Here is a 20794-nt window from a genome sequence, read left to right on the forward strand (position 1 = left end):
CACTACATGCACTCAACCCCATGAAGACACGCTCAGTTAAGGTTAATCTATTGTGCCCACTAACACACAGGCCCCGCCCATAAAACCCTAAAGTCAACAGTTCTGACTGTAAAACGTGCGTCAAATCTCAGAATTTGAACAGATGGAGTTCTATAAAATATATACATTTTTTACTGTGGGAAAGTAACAAATTCATTTTTATTGCAAAGGACTGGGCGTTGAAATTGCATGATGCTCTCCTGTCATTGCACCAGAGCGTCAGAGGATGCAGGCATTCATCAAATGCTCAGCAGATGCGACGCGCACTCAAAGGGACGGCTCGAAAAGTCAGACGCTATGAAATAAGTTCTCCAGAGCTAAGAATGTAAAGCACCATTCACCTCTGCTTACATACATCCAAAGAGCACCGATCACATGACAGCTTCGGTCAGGAGCAGCAGGCTGTGAGAATGGAGATCTCTGTGTGAAACATGAAAGAAATGCCAGGACCATGCAGACAGACACTCTTCAGCCTGTGGCTTTGTTTCCTTTATAAGACTTAACTTATTTTAACAAGTGTTTGTATGCAAACAAAAGAAAGAACTTATAGTGTTCTTTCAGTTAAAACGCCTACCAGAAGCCTCAATCTGTATTCCGTGTGCACACGCAGGCTTACGTCAATAGTTCCAAGAAGCATTCACTTGGGTGCCTGAGTAACTTTCTGCAGAGAACACATGCAGCTAATGAAGAAATTGATTTGGTGGAGAGCCCAAATGACCACAAAACAAATGGATTAGACCATTGTTGCCATAATAATCAGGCCCCACCTTATCCGGTGCTTCTCTCATTAATAGCTGTTCTGTAAGTATGTAGTTTGTTATTGCAACGTTTAAGTGTATCATCTTTTTTCTCTTCTGTCCATTGTGGTGGGTTTTTTTGGCACGCTGTCACTGCTTCTGTCAGAGCTCCATGGAAGTGCCCGCTTGGACGACCCTCAAGGGGGCCCAGACCTTTTCATCTCCGACTAATGCAAAAAGGCAGCTCCAGTCAGGAATTTTTCACCGAGTCATCATTAGTGAGCGCTACAGAGGCTGTGTCGCGTAACTTTTTCTCTTAGAATGTTACGCCGCCTCAGCTCCTTCCATGTTTACCTTCTTGCCTGCTGTTGTTTTCTTTGTTATGGCTTTTGCTTTTGGTGGCTCGTCCAGGTGACACCATGGTCAAGACCGCCGCGCAACGATTATGCGGCAATCAAAACTCTCAACGTTGCCAGGAGGCCTACCCCGGTGAAGACATGACCAGAGTGAGAGGAACAGTTCCTGTAAAGTTCCTGCGCCCAGTGTTTACCAGGAACTCCCGCAGTGGAAACACGCCTATAATGGCTTGGCTATCACCACTGCAGAGGAGGGAGGTGACAGCATGCCCTCCAACTTTATTATGTCAGTGCAAAAGAGCATCAAGAGGAGAGAACGTCATGGCACCATGAAGGCCGGGTGCTACAGAAGATTCATGCAGACCCCTTACATTTTCAGATGATGGTTAAACGTAAACAGATGGTATGTTAGACTTTGAATGTAATGTACATATTGCAGATTATTTCAGATTTACCCGACATGGTGGAAGCTACTTTGGTACAACAGCACATTCATTCAGTGATCTCTACCTGTGGAACCAGGATAAAAACACTTGTTGCAGCCTAACAGTCCTGCAATTGGAGATCCACTGAAGACAGCGCCCCCTCCCACAACCCCACCCCACAACACCCCGCCCTTTGACATGCAATGCAGCAAGGATCTATGAGTGTCCCTTGGAAAACGCCTCTTGCTTTGCCCTCCCCACCCCCAAAAGCAAACGCTGCCAGAAGGCGATAAGAAGGGGCCAGTGAAATTCACAGTGTTAAGTTGAGGGCAGAGCAAGGCGGGGAGCTGGAGCCCTGCTGGAGAGAAAGTAGGCTATGGGCCACTGTAGACTGCTGTTACGCAATGGTAAACAAGCCTGTTGGGAACCAAATACTGTTCCCCAAGCGAGATCCGAATCGCAACGTCTGCAGGGAAAAGACCTGACGCTTTTCAGCGGTTAGGTAAAATAGTGCCCGCAAGTCAGCCGGTAAGCGGATGAATAAACTTGCTTTCAGAGTTCAATGACTGGATGTTGTCAGTAAGGCAGGCGTGGATCCCGTTAGCCGGGTTTGCGCGCAGCTCGTACGTGTGTTAGACAAGTGTGCGTGTCACATCAGCAGCACGTTAAAGTTTTATTACACGCACTCGGTCAACTCCCCGTGGACTTTTTAGTGCTTCCACGGGGAGAGAGCGAGAGCGGCGTCTTTATCCGGCGGCGTGCACTCACCTATGAGCCAGATCACTTCGCAGAAACGCCGTCAGGGTCCAAAAAAACGGAGCAGGAGATGAAGGGGACACTCGGCAGCTGTGGATCAGGCCACGGTGGTCCACATTCCCGGACTGGACAGACACAGACGAGAAGGAGAGGAGGAGGAAGAGAAGAGGAGGAGGAGGAGGAGGCAAAAACAGTGGCCGCACAGACTGCAGGCAGCTCATCACATGCGGCCCGGAGGACACAAACACACACACACGCACACAGACACACACCGACATGCACACGCACGCATAAAAACTCCTCCTTTCTGGACGAGGCCACGCCCAAAACTGAGGGGTGGTTCATGCGGCGTTCACGTCCTATGGGAATAAGGGCGTGTTCGGGGACTCGGCTCAATAAAAAAAGAAGAGAGCCGTTTCTGACAACAAAACCGAATCAAAGAGGTTGGAAACAGATTATGTGGAATATTTTGACAGCAAACCAAATGAAAAATCCCAGACCAAATATTTTCATACTTTCTTGGTTGTTACATCACTTTATGCGTGAAAAATACAGATCATTAACAGATCATTCTAATCTCTGAAAATATTAATTCGTTTCTTAAATACTTAAGTACTTAAATTGCATTCCCTTTGCCTAATATATTAATTAGTGTATAGTTAAAATCTCAGGTCAACTCCCTGGAAGAATCTTAAATGCCTTTTTCTGGATTTTTTTGACTCTTTGTTTTACAGTGCCATTTATGCATTTTTTTCTTTAAAAAAAAAAAAATTCTGATGCTTCCTTCATTTGCCCCCACATTGCACAAGAGGAAAAGCAGAATTAGGCAGACAAACATTATGCAAAATACCGAAGTGTTTGTTGTTTGTAGATCTGCAACTGTTTTGTAAGGAACACCACCCATCACCCCCTTCTTCTATGGTCACACCAGTAATCAAGAACAAAATATCACAACTTCTTATGCAATGCATTCTGAAACTTTTAGAATAATGCATGTACAGTGCATGTACACGCAGACCTGTAAATCAACTCTCTCAACTACCTTTCCAGCACCGTTGTACTTTTCCTCCTCTGAGCTGTTTACATAAGACGTTTTAGAGAACAGCATGTGCAAAGGACTACAACAGCATCTTGTTATTCTTCTAACTGCTTATGCTCAAAATATGTACAGATTTATAAAATACTTTGTGTGAACAGACCCCAAACTTCAGAAGATTTGCTTGGTGTTACCTTCTGCTGCGACCCCCAGTATTATAATTTACTCAGATAAACTCTAGTGATGGGAAAACACCACAGGGGTCTGAAGAGCAAAAGGTCATCACTCCATCAGTGTTGTATGTATGTGTCTGGATTAGAACAGCAGGGGGTTCACTCTCTGTCCCCTTAGAGTGTAAACACACACTCCCTCTCTCATGCTTGCAAGTAAACGCACGTCACACCACTCATATTCATAACAAAGCCTTATTCCCTGCAAAGCTAGATCACATGCATATAAACCTACCGCATATTATGCTGATTTCACCCCATCAGACATTCAGCATCACACGGGGCCTTTGTTTAAATTGATTGATCAGATTCACAGTAGACTAGCAAACGTTGCGAAACAAAGTTGATTTAGTCCTCCCGCTGACAGATGCCGTCACCACGTCCATCAAACCAACAAAGCTGAACAGAATAAGCTGAGGCAGGTGGTGAACGTTCTTCACTTCAGATTCTCACAGGCCTGGGACCTCATGAGGGGAACCTCAACACTTCCAGGGAGGCTGGGATCTTAATTGCGTGATTCGATGATCGGTCACAGTGACTGATGCTGCGACACCTACCAATAGGCTCTGTAAATGCAAAAACATCAATGTGGAATTATTCTGTGGTGTTATAAAGTATGCAGTGTGGTTTTCAAATCACGACACAAATTAGTCTCATAGTTGCAGCTAAAATGTTTCTCCCTCTGTCAAAAACTTGGAAGTGGAATGACTGAACAATCAAGACAAAGGAACTCCGATCAGCATCTTCCCCCGTTATAATGCACTCTTACTCACAAGTGTGGTAAAACATTTGGGATCAAGATATTTAAAGGTTATTCATGGTTCACTGATTTATTCTTCTCTTCTGAGGGGAGGTAAAGATGTGCAAAGTGACTCCTTATCTCAGGAATCAGGATGGTTCGGTTCATGTTGTGTTAATCATTTTGTGTGACCACACAGTGATGAGTCAGGAACATAAGATTCTTCCCGGAACAGTAGTGCATCTGTGTTTCAGCAGGGGGAAAAGTTGGAAGGAGGGTTGTAGTATATCATGAGGAAACACAGTCAGACCTTCAGAGGGCTGGGAATGGGACAGACAAAGCAGACCATCTGCCAAACATTCACATGATAACCATGATATAAACTCCAAGTCAGTTCTGCGCTTGATTACAAAAATGATTTATTGAATCAAAAGTGACAAAGCCCCGGTATTGTGCATTTTTATCTACAATCTTCACGCCATCAAAAGAAAAAAAAAAAAAAAAGTTTGTCTGATCTGTCTTTTTAAAAAATATACAGCATTACACTGTCCTCATTTATTAAACGGAACAGATTGTTGTTTTTTAAAAAAAATCTTACTTTCAAAATAAAACAGTGAAAAACTGTTAAAAAAAATTAGCATTGACAAAATTTCCATTCCCTTCACAGCACATCTAAATGAACATCATTCAGTGTCGACAAGCGAGTTTATCCTCACCTAAAAGGAAGGAGAATGTGATAACAAAGAAATCAACCAATGACATTGATCAGCTAAACTACGTACTGTATTGCTTTCTTATGTATTGCATGTGATTAATAAACTCTTTACAATATAGGACTATTTATTCTGATAAAGTATTTCTTGTAGTGTGTCAAAGAACAAAGGCACATTCAGTCATGTTGCACTGAGTTTAACTTGTGATTTTTACAGCAGCAAATGATGGTTAGGAACTAAAACATAAACACAAACTACCGCGAAAAGAACTACAGAGGTTGGCATATGAAGAAAATGAAGAAGTGTATGCTATCGTATATTTACAAGCTTTAAAGTAATAGAAACTTAATCAGTTATATTGCACCTCATATTAAAACTGTAAAGCATACATACATAACACTGTAGATGTAAGGCAACTGAAATATGCAGTCGAACAACAGAGGGACCAAATGTAGCATAAACCTCTTAAAATCACTTCCCTTGGCACACAGCTTGTACAGATTTCCAGTTTCAAAACTACTGATTTCAAGTATAGATGGCAAGATGTTTGGGAGCCGAAATATATCGTAAAAACACACCCAGGATCAACAAAAAACAAGTAAACTTGATGTTAACTGCTGTTTTGACATGACTGCTTTTTGGCTACTGAACAAGTTAAACTGAGAAACTATCCACAACATTCTTTAATTCTTTAGTGTACGCTCAAGGCCTTGGACAGAAACGCAGCGCTGTGACTCTTCAAATTTGCCAACACTTTCAAACAGCAGCCACTGAAAACGTGACTCACTTAACCAAAGGCGTTAAGAAATCTCCGGTTGCTGCGGTGTGGGCTTCTCCTCTTACTGTTCCGGAGGTTTTGATGAGGCCGGTTGAATCGTCCCGAGTCTGCCGTTCACTTTGACCGTCTTTGTTTGTGCAGCCACCTAGAACAAAAAAAGAACAGATTGTGCTTCCAGTTCTGCACTTTGCTAAAGACAACTGGTAGCACACCAAGGCATACCAGAGAGAATATATCAGGCTTTATGGAAGATTATCTGGAGTCCACTAAGAAACTGAAACATTGCTTGTGCAAATAAAGAGCACGTATATTTTTATACGAATAGCTAATTATCTCATCTGAAGAGAGCTGCAATCCAAAACCAATCGCTTTAAACCGATGCAGTCTTTGGCTCTTGTCACAGTGGCGATGCAGGAAATAATGATGCAGAAATATTTTCTGGCACCTCTGATTTTACACAGCTGCTGACCTGAAACTGAACTTTAATGTTCTTGGAAACAGCAGTACACTGTGGCTCTCAGATGGATTTGCCAATGTGTTGAAATCAACATCTAATTTCCAGTTTTCAGGCTGCTGCATCACAGTGGTGCTTTGTTCTGTCAATGACGTCTTTCAGAGAGGGCAAGACACGACAGGTCAGATTAGAGATGTGTAAGGACACTTCTTCAAATCAAATGCTGCTCTCGTGATATCGTCTTGCCTTTATCTCCTCTGGTTCTGCCGGATGTCATTATGTCTGTTTCTTAATTTATTTTTGCAGTTTTTCTCTTTTTTCTCAAATGGTTGGAATCGCAAGAGATCAATGTCTCTGTTTGCTCAACACTTTTATGTGCATTTCCATCTGAGAACTGTTGAAAAAATAAGATAGATAAGGAGGCTTTGCCATTCACTCACACTGGTGCACAATTCACCTTTTTTAGCTTATCTGCGGCGGCTCCAGAGCGAATAGCCTCCAGCATGGCCTCCCTGGCCAAGGCGGGGTTCAAAGGGGTGTTACTGCTCGGTTTTTCCAGCAGCAGGACAGGGGGAGGAGGTGGGGGGGTGTTCATGGATGGCTGTGGCATGAGTAGAGGCGTTGGTGGTGGGCTAAAGACAGGATGAGAAGTCACAGAAGGAGTGGAGGGACAGGAGCGAGTCCCCGCGCCTCCCCCCTCCTCAGAAGCCGTCCTGAACCTCTCGAGCTCCTCAGCAGCTTCAGATTTGGTCTGGAGGACACAGGGACACTTAGGACACATAAACACGTGCTCACACGAGTGCTTTTGAGCCCAGTGACCTGTGAGACACGCACACTCGATACTACACACATTCCTTTGCCTGATCCCATTTCATCACACTAAGCTGGAGTTTATGTAATATTATCCAATGTGCTTGGCAAGTTTATATTTTTTTTAACCAGAATTAATTGCTCTTTTTTCTTTTCTGTGAGTTTCTGAGTCGGATCGAGTTATGCAACATTCCAGAGATTCCAGTTTGAGTAAAGAACATTTAGAATGTCCAGCCTAAATGAGCCATACTTGGAAAACTAAATCACAATACAAAGAGCTTAGTATTCACTATTTCCTTATTCTGAACTCTACGCACTAGTGCAGGTATTTAGAAGTAACACCCCCCCCCCCTTTAACTTTGTGAAGAAAATGCAGCTTTTCAGTTAAACCTGATAAATAGGATGAAAAAAACAAACTGGTAAATAAATGAACCATATGTCACAGCAGATGGGATATTGCAAAAAAGGCATTAAATGTAGTATTCTATAGGCCACAGCGTGTAGATTTATTTTTATTTATCTGGTGATTTTTGGAGAATAAATGCAGCTATATCATACTGCAGCTTTCCTGGGTCTTGATTTATAATGGCTCTGGGGGCGTTTTACCTTCCTAAGCCTTCCGAAGTTGCTCTGAGCTCTAATGGCAGCCAGAAGAGCAGATCTCTCACTCTCCTCCTCAACGTGCTGCATTTTCTTCATGTGACCGGAGCCAGGAGTCTGAATCTGACAGAAAGAAAGCACAAACAATGTTATGTTGTCTGTCCCTCCGTGCATCCATCCCTCCATGTGTCCATGAATCATCCCACCTTCTTGAGCCCATCCTTGCCTCTGCTGGTCTGGATTGCCTCCATCAGGCTGCTGTGCAGAGACGTGTCTTTCTCCACACTTCTGCAGACCACTGGTCTAAACTTCTTTACTGGTCCAAAGACCGAGACCGGCAGTGCTCCAGAAATCACACCGCTGTCTGTCTCTGTGATCGGAGTCTGGGCTTTTCCATGAATCATTAGACTGGTGTTGGTCTTGGTCGTGCCCACTGTGTTCTAAAGATGAAATTTCAAGTGTTATTTAACAGCAACAACTCACCAATATTTAGTTGTTGTTTTTTTAAATCAAGAAGCTAAACCACAAGTGATACTCACACTAGTCTGGCCTTGAGATATGAACTTGTGAGCTGTGGATGATTTGGCAGCTGAATTTTGAAGCCTGTTTTCCACAGTTTGAGTGCTTTGGAGATGTTTAATATTATCTGTGTCACCAATAGGTGCCATGTTTACGTGGGTGGTTCCAGTTGACTGGATGTGTTTATTCTTGGTTGTTCCTGTTTCCAGTGTATTATAGTCGCTTTCTTTGGATGCAGCACTCGATCCAAATTCTCCCCTGTTCATTCTCAGTTCTGAAAAATCCCTATGGGGTTTTGCCAAGTTCTCTGACGAGCTCATCTTCACAGGACCTGGAGGATTTAATTTGAAAGCAGATTCATTTTCTTTATTATCTGACCTGAATGACAGAGTTGTCTTGTTCTGGTCGCCTTGCACGGGTTGACCTGATCTCTGAAGACTTGTATTGTGGGAATTGAAAGACGTGGAGGCGTGAGATACAGTAGGGATAGCGTTTGGTTTAGTTGATGGGATTGGGGTGTATCTGTTTAAGGCAGATGCCACATATTGGCTTGAGGTTCGTCTGGTGGTTTTAAGGAAGGACAGATCTTTTCTCGGGTCAGCAACAACATATGGCAAAACTGCAGGTTTATTGCTCACTTGCTGAGTGTGTTTGGATGCTGATATCTTGTTCTCCACTTCAACTTTAGTCGTAAATTCCTTCCTCGGTTCTATAGCTTCTGGTTTAACCAGCCTTTTTGGCTGGAATTTCTCGGTAGGTTTTCTAAGAGAAATGTCTGTAGTGCTACTGGTATTCCGTTCACATTCTGAAACTGCAGGGGGAGGACTTTTCAGGCCATCTGTGGTCTCCTTAGCCTTGTCAATGAGACCTTTGTTGTGGAGCACAGCACCTTCTTGTCTCTCGCTCAAGCTCCAAAAAGCTTTGGCTCTCCCCAGAAGCAGAGACCCCTCACTGTCATCAATTTCTGACGGGTTTAATGAACCACCAACTTTGTTATGCTCGATACCCGCTTTCACCATGTTTCCTTGATCATCAATCTTAATGGCACCAACACTTAAAGTGGAAGCTGGCACTTTCGTGGAGACTTGTGTGACGGCGGGCTTGGGAGGGACCACTGTGAAGGTTTTCATACCAAAACGGGACGAGACATTACACGTGATTTTACCATATGAACTGTTTGAGCTAGCATTAGTTTTGTAATCTCTGTGTACTTGTTCATGTCTTTCTGGCAGCACCGTCCTCTGGGCGATTGACGAAATAACTGTTTTTTTCTCTTGGAAGGCCTGTGTCTTCATGTGCAGAGGGCCTGGATTGATCTCAGTGCTCGTGCTCCTTTTACCCACGTCACCATTTAATTTTGTAGACGAAGCTGTTTTTTGTTTATCCATTTTCACTTCGCTGGTTTCGTTGCTGCACACCTCTTTGATTTTTCTCAGCATGAACTTTTCTTCTTTTTTGTCAGCTTTAGGCTTTTCCAGCGGCTTTCTTGAGTGGTTAGTTTTAGGCAGCTGTTTGACATTTGCGCTGCTGTTTTTATTACTTTCAGCAGCTGTACGGGCATTATTATTTTTGTTCTGGGGTTCAACACTTGGCCTGTGAGAAAAGCTTGGACCTGTAGCAGGAGAACAAAAAAAATAAAGTAAATTTAAAATATATACATGAAAGATTCAGTGTCGGTATTAAAGCAAATTTCTATACTGATTTTCATACCGTTGCTGCCAGCTGACTCAGGGCCAGTGAATAACTTTGCCTCATTTTTTGTAATTTTACAATCAAACTCCTCCAGCACTTCATCTATGGCCGTGACTGGTACGTCCATGTCCACCACTGATACTGGTACCTCATTACTTCCTGTTACAGTGGTATGGGTACTCACTGAAACTACCTCTACATGGTCTGGAAAAGAGTCATTTTTGTAGGGATGTCATGAACTACAGTGATAAATTAAAAACAAAAACTCTTCATGATTGTCAGTAAAACCATATTCGCTGGCAAACGTACTTTTGAGGTCTTCTTTGAAGTCGCCCAAAGTCTGACGAAGCTGGGTTGTTAGATCCGGGTCATCTTTATAGTTACCCTGTAACCTGCCTGACACTGCTTGTGGATTGAGGTCCTTGTCCCTGAGGATGACAAACCAACATACTGTATAAACAAATCTGCAACATGGCTGGTCCCCTGCACGTATGATGCAAAAGAGGCAAAGTGCTAAAGCCGGCCAAAATGCGGAATTATTTATGACTACATAACTTACGTAACCAACAAACAGCTGCTATTAACTCCTCATTGTTGTTTTATCCAGCATTCTTCCCATACTAACCTGCCACAAAAAACAGTCTAAAAACAGATCAGTGCTTGCTCATGTTGAATTTTATTTGTACTGGACCCTACTGGCCTTGAAATATACTGTATAACTGTAAAGATATTATTATTATGCATTAAACTTCCTTCACTCTCTTTGTGGTTCTAAAGCAGCATTCTCATGAGTTACTGGCATATTAGCCATAACAAATTGTGACAAGAAGGCCAAACCAAATAGAATTAGTCTCTTAAGAGATTTGGGTTGACCCTCTTTTCTTCAGCAACATTGAGAAAACAGGGTTATGGCATTTTCCTGGAATTTTGGGAGGGGGGGTTTATATAATTTCTCTGAATAAAAGCATGGAACCCAGAACCCTGGCATGTTATCCCACACCCTCAAGATCTCAAGAGCTGAAAAGTGATTCTGGAACATGCTCATTTTCCATAAATGCTTTTGAATTGCATCCTGGAACCATAAAAATGAAAACTCAGCACTAAACCCAACAGGTGCCAGCTTATGCTATCACTCAAATAAAACCCAAAGTGGAACCTGGATTTGGTTATTAGTGCTGGCAGAGTTAGTTACAGCTGAAATTATAGTTGTTACTGACAGTCCTCACGAATGTAGGATTACGAATTTATATGTAGCTGATGAGTGACTAAGTGATTAAGCTGTCATAAATACATTTAAGAAGAAGGGCATTAGCCTTAGCACACAATGCATGTCACAACATTAGGAGTTATTTAAGTCGACATTTACATAAATAGGTGACAAAAATGTGGATGACTGGAGATAAGAAAAAGGGTGGGAGCTTGAAATACTGTTTTGAAACAGTATCAAGAGCTCTGTTATGAGCCTGCGCTTGATAAATAAATCTCTGAAATCTCTGATTCCATTTTTCTTTCACACCCTCTGTTTTCTACCTCTGTTTTGACCGCCATGTGGCGCATCCCTCATCACTGTCACTGGAATTGTCCCGGACTGGACCCAGCATCTTTGCTCTGTTACATCCGTCAAGAGACAAGCTCCCTTCAGGAGAAGTGGGCTGGGTGTCAGACGGAGAGCTGACCATGCCCGAGTCCTCCCCATCGGCCATTTCCTCAAAGGCAGCAAAACTCTGGTCAGGCAGACTGCTTCCACCACTGCTGCTTCCAAAGGACATGGTCTCCTCCTCTGGGGCTTGAGTGTCTGGTTTCTGGCAACTGGCCTCAGACTTGCGCATCGAGTGGACCCATGCTGGGTAGAGGACAGAGGAAGATGGTATCAGTGTTGGGCAGCATCAATGGGCTATTATCAAACGGTTAGTATCAATTTAAAGCACATCCTGTGGCTTTAAGTTACATATGGGGAACAAAACTGTTAAGATGCATCGGAAAAAACTCCTCAAGAAAATGCAGTAGAAAAACAAACTTAGGTGATAAAAAGGATAAACAGATGGAAGAAGGGGGTAAAGAGAGGAAACATTAGTGCACATACAGGCAAGTGTGCAAGCACACACAAGGAAACATGATCCAAATGAATCCAAAATATACAAACGCAAGCCTAAGCCACAACCACTTGTGGCTTGATAAAACAGCTTTAATGATGTGTGGGTGGATTTACTGTAAACAAACACTTAATTTAATTTTCACAGCACCCTTTTAGGCTCTAGTGAATTGTATAAATCTAGTCTTGCTTTATCTTTTTAGTACGACACTCTGGCGAGTTCTGTGGCTTTTCAACAACTTAAAGAGTCTGTCAGTGATCTCATTCAATTCTAGGCCATGAAAAAATAAATCACATTTTGTTAAGGTTTCATCAGCAGTCCAACTCAGCTGGGAATGTATCTAAATGAGCTTAACAGTGAGTGACCTTGCTGTTAATATCAGGTATCTGAGAGTCTGTGAGTGCAGCCATATGCTTCCATATTTCTTCCCACAGTGAGTGCTCCTCTCTCCCTCTCTGTGTAAATGTGTGTGTGAGTGAGTGTGTATGCAATGCTTGTCAGATTTGGGCCAGGTCCTATTAATGTGAAGAGAACAGTCACTTCCAGGAGATGTGGTGATGACTCAAAGGACTGTCCCGTCAGCTCATTCCCAGCAATGGTTTAGTCATGCCAGAAATAGCTGCACATTCACCCATGCACACACACACACACACATGCACGCACGTACGACTATGTTACTGTGGCACACATATGCCATTGTAATAAAGTGCTATGATAAAAAACAGATCTTCCACATGCAAGCCGTCAAGATAAAAAGCCAGAAAAGTGCAAAAGTACAGAAGCAAAATCAACACTGTGAGGTGTTAGTGTAAAAATGTCAAATCAAACCATGGTAATTCTGCACAATCTCCAAGCAGAATCCTGGATTGATGAAACTGAAGCTGTTTAATTTTACACGGCCTTCAAAATGCATTTTCTGCATTCAGGATAGTTTTCTATTTTTTTTATCTCTGCATCACACCTCTGCAGAAAAGCTGCACGAGATCAGGAAAAAGTGGGACATCCAACCTCACAGTCGGGTAGTGTGATGACAATATGGTTTGCGAGATCTGAATTTCCCCTCGGGACTAATAAAAAAAATAAAATAATAAAACTTAATAACAAAGCGTAGGGTTTTAACATCTTTCTTCTTTGGATTTGCTGTAAGCACAGAACCCAGACAGTGAGGAGCCTCTACACACAGTGAAGAAAGAGAACTAAATGCATTTTTACACTTCTTCCAGCATCTTAATGCCCCCATAAAACATTGTTACTCTAAACCAAAACCCATATTGCATGCTATGTGGAACTCTTAAACTGTTTAAAAGTTATTGTATATCTCCCTTTGGCCACATCCACATTTGCTCTACTCTTTCAAGCATTATAGCCAACCGAAGATGCTAAGGCTCATTATGTTGGAAAGTGTGAAAGAGGGACTAGAACTGCATATCAAGCAGCTTTTGCAACATATATATTACATGTGTTGACAACAATTGATTTGTGAAATACTGATATCTGCTTTATTCTCAAACAACTAAACATGAGTTCCCTACCAATCACAAAAAAACAAGCAGCCATGCATAGCTAAGATTTCACAACAACGATAAATCTGGTGCTAAATCGGTGTGGAGTTATCGCTAACAAAATACGTAATATGATGTATCTCTACCTAAAAGCATCAGGTAATCTGATATATCACTCTGTACATAATCTTGCTAGCAGCCGCATGCATGCACTTCTCAGTCGTCTTAAACAGACATCCACTCTAGAGACACATGGACAACATACGCTAACCAATTATTGATCTCCAGATATCACATGACTGAAAATATTGACTGATAGATATCACATGGCCTCATTTCAGCCCGTCATTCATCAATCACACTGTAACGGATACGTCCTGGGTTTCTCTCGTTCTACAGTCCTCTCAGCACATTCTGCGTGTCCATTTTTAACTTAGCTCTGACCTCATGCATAATCAATAACCCTCAGGGATCATGTTGTAATCCCAAACCATCACCAATATATACAGACATGTGTAAAAAAAATAAAAAAATAAAGACAATCCAAGGAAGCATTGCAAGTGAAGTTGCAGGATTTCACTGCCACATTCAGTGAAAAGAATAGACGATGGCCAACAAACTGAATCAGACAGAAGTAAAAGTAAAAAGTTCTGAGGCATCAGAGGAAGGTCCAGCGGCAATGAAAGGAGCCGTGATGTAGAAGCAGAAGGAGGAGGGTTCGAGCCAGAGAGAGACTTCAGGTGTGTTTGGAGCGCAGCCGCACAGGCCCACAGCAATACACTACAAAGTGGGGAGTGGGAGGGGGGGTGGGAGGGGGGAGTAAACAAGATAACAGATGAGATTTGAAACATAAATATCTTGAAACAGTGTTGTGGGTGATGGTTAAACAGCACAAAAGAAAAATCTGTATTTTGGCCATTCTGACCTTGTGTCTACGATACAATACTGCACCAAAACTGTGTTATATCCTGTATCCTGGTATGATTTATGTATCGAGACAATAAAAACACTTCAGTGGATTGATGTTAACCCCAGCCCTAACTCTTTTTTTACAGGCTGACATTTATAGAAATGTAGTACCATAACCACACACTGACTGATTACCGGTTAGCAAGTCTGCTGGTAAAAACAGCGCGGTGGCTCCGACATTAAAAGGATAGCTGCAAAACACATTAAGATAAATGAAGCAGAAGTCAGAATGCCAGGAGAGCAGCTGCAAGTGGGAAAGAGATGGTTAAAAGTGAAAGAATGGAAGAGGGAGTCCATGTGGGACCTACACAGGGGAGCTGTTTTTTCAGCCTCTGTCAGATTCTGTGCTGAGACCCTGACTGGGGTGTCATTGGGAGGGGAAGGTAGGGAGGAGACAAACACATGCTGCTGCAACTCTCGGCCTGTGGAGCGACGGGGTTTTGGCGGTGCTGGCTGATCAATGGTTCCTGTAGGAGAACAGGCATGCAGGGTAGGCGGTAATGTGAGGCTGCTCAAACGCTGGCTTCTTCCACACGGGTTTAACAGCTCCTCCGTTTGTCTGCTCAGCATCAGGAATACTACAAGCTTGGTTCAAGTCAATAAACTGCTTGGACGATTTAGTAAATATTCAACGTTATTAGATGAGGTCTCTGTTTAAAGGCAGTGTTTGAAGGACAAACAGCATCAAGTGTGGTTTATCCAAATGCATTTATGACGCTGACAATAAAAGAAAAGTGAAACCCAGATAAACAAAGAAACATGCAGGATATGATAGAAAATGCATAAATTAATTCAAGTGGGCATTGGGGTTGGGGAAAATGACTATAATAACATGAACTGAAGAAGCCTTCTAGATAGAAGGCGAAACGTTTTCAAGAGAAGAAACCCAGTCCAGTTGACAGAGAAAACTACCTTGGACTATAATAACAATAGCGATTGCCAGAGCAACTACACACTGTGTTTCAGCATAATCAAAAATGGGCTGTTTTCTGCATAATATACCATCACCAATGGGGAGGAACAGCATGGGCTGTCGACACATGACGATAAAGGTCACATCATAATTAAGACATGCTAGAGAACATAGACGACCAAATGATTCCAGTCATGGAAGCAGTCTAATACAGTAGTTCTTGAAATGAGTATGTGCATATCAACATTTTTAGCTAAAATATTAGCTAATTTAGAGGAAAGTGACTGATATTTCTTGGAAAACTAATGAGGTTTTTCCAAGTAGACTAAATATTTGGCCATTTTACACGCTGAATGCTTTTAATATGATAGTTTTGTGCCTAAAACACATGGCCATGTCTGTAAGAGTAGTTGTTAAACACAAAATGGACATACACACATACACACACATACATACATACACACACACACACACACACACACACACATACATAAATACATACATACATACATACGTTATTTTTAGCTGTTGAAGAAGGAAAAGAGAAACAAGGCCAATAAATATATACCAGTAATTAAAAGCTCCGGGTGCTTCTTCTTGACTAATACAATTCTTCACATACTTTTTTCATTCTCTTGCTTTAATCTGCCTTTCCACTGGGATCCCCTCTCTAAAACCCCTTCAGACTCTTCATTTCTACCTTGCTACCCCGTCATCATGCTGCCAAAACCTTCCCATGCTCCTTCCTCTGAACTCTACTGTGGTACCCTCACCTTTCTCATCCTTTCTCTGAGACCTACAGCCCTCTCATCTCTGAGGACATGACAGCCTTCTGCTTCAATCTCGCTTTGCTGTGGAGAACGATCTGGGTTGCTTACAGATCAATATGAGGCCAACTGAAGTTCAGCTAGATCCTGTTTGAATGTAAGATAGACGTGGCTGCGTTTGTGTGCATCCCCTTTGAAGGACGGCGTACGGGGGTGCAAGCATATAAGAGCCAGATAAAGAGCTAAAATGTCAAAAATAGGATGAGCTTGAGGAGTGGATAAGTGCAAGGGAGAGACAATGACTCTGCTGTCTCATGAGAAATGATAAAAACCAGCTCCACTTGTCCTGCCAAACACAGACACACACACACACAATGTACGTCATTCTCGACTGTTTGACTTTCAGATTTGCAGCAGCCTGACTGTCTGAGTTTTTAACGTACAAAGGGAGCGTTTAATATTAACGCCAAGACTGTGGCGATCGATGATTTACTGTCAATTGATAAATGAAGGTTGTTATGTGTCAGGAAGATAGACAAAGACAACATGTAGACCTAATTACTTCAGCTTCTGTAGCACCTCACTTAAGTATCGATATGGGTTGTGTGCAGTTGATAATATTTCCATTCAAATGTTTGTGTCATCACTGTAGCGTGTTGTTCTGGGTTTTAACCATTTTCATATGATTTCCAGGATGCTTACCCATTGCACTGTGTCTGTTTTCAGCTTCATCCAGTTTTAGGTTGAGGTCGAACTCATTCTCTGGCCTGGAATTGCTGGCTGTGGTGGTCTCCTGTCTTGATTTGGCAGATATTCGAGGAGACTTTTCTGATTCCTCCACCTGGTTGCTGGAGATTTTTATGGTCGATTGGACCAGCACAGAACTGCTCACTGTACTGTTGCTGAGACTGCTGCACTGGGAACTGGTCTGGTCTGGGTCTGGGTCCGTGTCTGTGTCGTCACAGTGGCTGAGCTCAGAACTAGAATCGTTGGACGTCGCACTGTCAGGGGTGCTGCTGCTTTTGGAGCTGCTGGATGGGGTGGCAGCGTGTACAGCTGGAGCTACCCCTGCTGTTTTCAAGGGGAGTGGGTTTTCTGTTTCTGGTACCACAACAGAGGGCGAGCTGGGAGATGACTGCACTACTTTGGTAATGGAAACTGGGTGAGGTGTAGTTTGACTGACAGGTGCGGGAGCGACAGAGGCTGACGCGTTGTCATGACCTGGGCTGGCAGAGGTCAGGGTGGAAGGAGGCACTGGAGCCTTTCGTTTCTTCTGTTGACTTTCCGAGCCAACACCCGTCTGCAAGTAGTAAGTGAAAGAAAAAGCAGAATATAAATTTCAGAATATAATTTTTTTGCATATATAGGTGTGTATGTGTGTTTTCTAACAATAATTTGATTTGGTAATCAGCCTGATTACCAAAACTGAAGTACTACTGAGTAATTAATCACGTTGAGGTCTGGTAGGCGTCTTCAAACCCACTGCCAACATTGCTTTTAAATGATCTCCTTAGATGGAGATTTATGATACCTGGCATTAAACCAGATAATTTGTGCAATAGCGTATTTCTTATTTTTATATTAAGCAGAATACCAAATGATAAGTGTGGATTCTCTGCAACTCGGGTAACAGTATTAATTAACGTACATAAATGTGTTAATAAAAGAGATTACAATAAAGTAAAGTATTGCAGTTTGTTAAAAATATTTATTTAATTGGATTATTTAGTTGCACAACCAAGACTTGTAATTGTGCTAATTTGATACGTTTCAAATATTAAATACTGCCATCTACTTACATCTGCATTTGATGCCTATTAATTGAAAGATGTGATCCTGGAAGGTCATATTAAATCAAATGTATGTTTTTCTGTGTGTAAATATGACTGTAAAAGGTTTGGCAGAGTAGTGACAACAGAGGTTATAACTTTAGCACAAAGAAAATATTTCAATCCAATGTATATGTTGCACACTTATATCAGAATTTACAATAAAGCTACATTGAACCTTGAATGATGTTACTCCACATGCATTTTACTTCAAGAAGCTAAAGAGATCATTCAAATGTCTGTCCGTGAAAAAAAGGTGCAAAGTTACTGCTTTCTTGTCAAACACGGGAAACATGCCTGGAGCTGTATGCAGGGTTGCATAATGCAGAACAACATGACAGACATCAGGCCACCATTCCTTTATGCAACATGCTGCCTTCATGCATGTGAACCCAATGAACTCAATGCATGGCATGCTGCACTGACAACCCCCCCCCCCATCCACCCCACCCCCACCACCTCAAACTGTTCTAGCTCTTCTACCCCTTACTTTCTTTGGCATTAATACATATACAAAACTACAAATACCAATGAATGTGGGTCAAATTTAAAACCCAAATGGAAAACTGACAGCTACGAAGAGGTGTGGATGTGTGTGTGTGTCTGTGTGTGTGTGTGTGTGTGTGTGTGTGTGGGGGGGGGGTAGTGGGTATGTCCCCTGTTTGTGTCTCCTGCAGAGTGAAACATAACACTGAGCACATACACACTCTCAACGGTATATCTAAGGCATTGCTGTGGTTTCTGAGTTAGGGGGCTGTTAAGGGCTGTGGGGCTGAATATGTGCCGTTATTGATTGGCCTTAGCCATGATCGGGAGAGACACATGCCTCCTTGAGGGTGGTTAAAAACTGAAGCAAAGGAAAGTGTGCTGCATTCAAGCACAATTCCTACAGGCTGGCTGTGCATTTTCAATATGCACAGTACAATTTTCAAATTGAGGTTTTCATTACCCCATTAACCCCCTATAATAGAATCAACAGGTCACCAGCAGTTCATGTGACTGACTTGGACTAAGTGAGTATGTGACATGTTTCGTAAGAATCAATTTAACTGACTTATCTGTTTCCATGGCAGCAATAACATAAACCTCAGAATAAAGCTTGATTGCAGCAGTTCAGTTTTTACCTGTTTTCAGCAGTTTTCTTTTCTTTTTTTTAATCTGCTGGGAACACACTGTGATTATGAACCCCTTATGGATAAATGCTCTCCGTGTATCTAATTTAATAAGTTATTTGTAAAAGAAATTCACAACACAATGTTAACAAGGAGAATATTTCTTTTAAAGTGGGATGTTGAAACAGGCCAAAGCATTGTTCACAGGGGTCATGGGTATATTTTAACAGGGAATGTGCCTCTGCACAAAAGTTAATATGAGGTATTCTGGGACAGTCTGGTGTGTCCATTAAATTTTCCACTCTTATGATCCAAGAGGCAAAGGGCCCCATGTTGAAGCATGTTGATCAGATAGGGCCACAAGGCCACCCATGGCGGCTTCAACCTGTTGCGTGACCATTCATCACTTGCTTGGAAGGACTCTTGATGGGTGAGGGGCTTTGTGATGGACTGGAATGTGAAATGAGGTATGTGTGCGTTTACACACAGAATCATGCATGTGTGAACATACATACATATGGATGTGTGTGGAGATAATGATGTCAGAGACAATAAAAATCATGCAGATGAACTGTCTCAAGCCTTTGGGCACCGAGGTCAAAAACATGGTGTGTTTGTGTGTGTGTGTGTGTGTGTGTTATAATATGTGAGTGCGTAGGGTGGGAAAGGGTGTTATTTCTTAACAATGTATGACATGAGGGGAGTAGCAGAGACTAACAAAGGATAAGGAGACATAGCTGACCCAGTTTCTTTTTCATTTACTTCATCCTACTAACCTACAGAAATGTAAAGTTTACAACACCTTCTCTGCACATTTGCATTTCAGTGTGTGTCCATTATGTTTTGGGTCAGAGGTTTTCAGAATAAAAGAAAATGCCTTTAGCTTCTGAATTGCACCATTACTCAAAGCATCAGGCAATGATGGCCGACTCCTCAGCCATTAGCCTCCCTCTTCTCTAATTTTATCACATTAGTGATCTAAAATGAACACATATGTCAAATACTGCCAATGTACAAACACAAAGACACATGCAAAAATTCACAGTCATTTTCAGCCACCCAATCAATACGCAAGTAACCTTATGCAATTTCAAACTGAGACTATCATTGTTGCGTGTCCTATTTGTTTAACTGCCTACACCCAACAAGGTGTGACTTGTTCTGGGTGGTGAAGTCTTCACCTACGGCTGCCTCCTAACTCAGCTTTTAAATGTGCAAGTTCCAGTAAAAGATATGCAATGTGATATCTACGAGGACATCACAAAGTAAAATGGACTGATTCTTTTGTACAAGCAAATATTGTACACATTCAGATTACATAAAGGAAAATGACTAAATATAGGCAGAAATGTCTCTTTTTGGGATTAATGAGGACAGATGTAGCTGCAACACTAAGAAATGGATATAGTCACATTTGAAGAGAGTAGCAGTTATTGCTTTCGCAAATGGATTCACGAAATAATTTTTTTGTATTTTGTTCAAAGACTATAGCCACAGAGAAATAAGTAACCCTTTGTGTCTACATCATTTGAAACCTATAATGATATCTCACACCCAGGTTAACTTCTTGTTTCTTTTCTACTTTTCCCTCCTATTCTGGTCTTTTGTTCACTCAAGAGTTCTTATCTGGAAGAGGCAAAGGGTCTTTAACCACAAATACAACAGCCACAGAGAGCAACAAAACCCCACAGAACTCACCCCCGGGGGGGGGGGGGGGGGGGGGGG

The 20794-nt window shown here is 42.1% G+C and overlaps 2 protein-coding genes across 7 annotated transcripts in view; both read right to left on the minus strand.

Moving 5' to 3' along the window:
• The window catches only part of grb10b (growth factor receptor-bound protein 10b), a 51333-nt gene extending 48686 nt beyond the window's left edge, over positions 1–2647 (minus strand). Inside the window, exon 1 of one of the 3 annotated variants that reach the window (XM_011605442.2) lies at positions 2326–2647. The gene's annotated coding sequence lies outside the window, so the exon portion shown is untranslated. The remainder of the gene's footprint in view (positions 1–2325) is intronic. The other 2 variants (XM_011605443.2, XM_011605441.2) reach the window with 2 other exon arrangements.
• Positions 2648–4903: 2256 nt separating this feature from the next.
• Positions 4904–20794, minus strand: part of cobl (cordon-bleu WH2 repeat protein) — a 35286-nt gene continuing 19395 nt past the window's right edge. For all 4 annotated transcript variants that reach the window (XM_011605448.2, XM_029839221.1, XM_029839222.1 and 1 more), the window contains 9 exons: positions 16831–17428; positions 11415–11727; positions 10194–10312; positions 9903–10088; positions 8213–9804; positions 7880–8113; positions 7680–7796; positions 6721–7014; positions 4904–5954 (listed from right to left, as the gene is read on the minus strand). In XM_011605448.2, the coding sequence (XP_011603750.2) occupies positions 5871–5954; positions 6721–7014; positions 7680–7796; positions 7880–8113; positions 8213–9804; positions 9903–10088; positions 10194–10312; positions 11415–11727; positions 16831–17428 (3537 nt within the window). In that variant the 3' untranslated portion in view covers positions 4904–5870. The remainder of the gene's footprint in view (positions 5955–6720; positions 7015–7679; positions 7797–7879; positions 8114–8212; positions 9805–9902; positions 10089–10193; positions 10313–11414; positions 11728–16830; positions 17429–20794) is intronic.

This window comes from Takifugu rubripes, chromosome 7, assembly GCF_901000725.2.
Source record: "Takifugu rubripes chromosome 7, fTakRub1.2, whole genome shotgun sequence".
Taxonomy (NCBI): domain Eukaryota; kingdom Metazoa; phylum Chordata; class Actinopteri; order Tetraodontiformes; family Tetraodontidae; genus Takifugu; species Takifugu rubripes.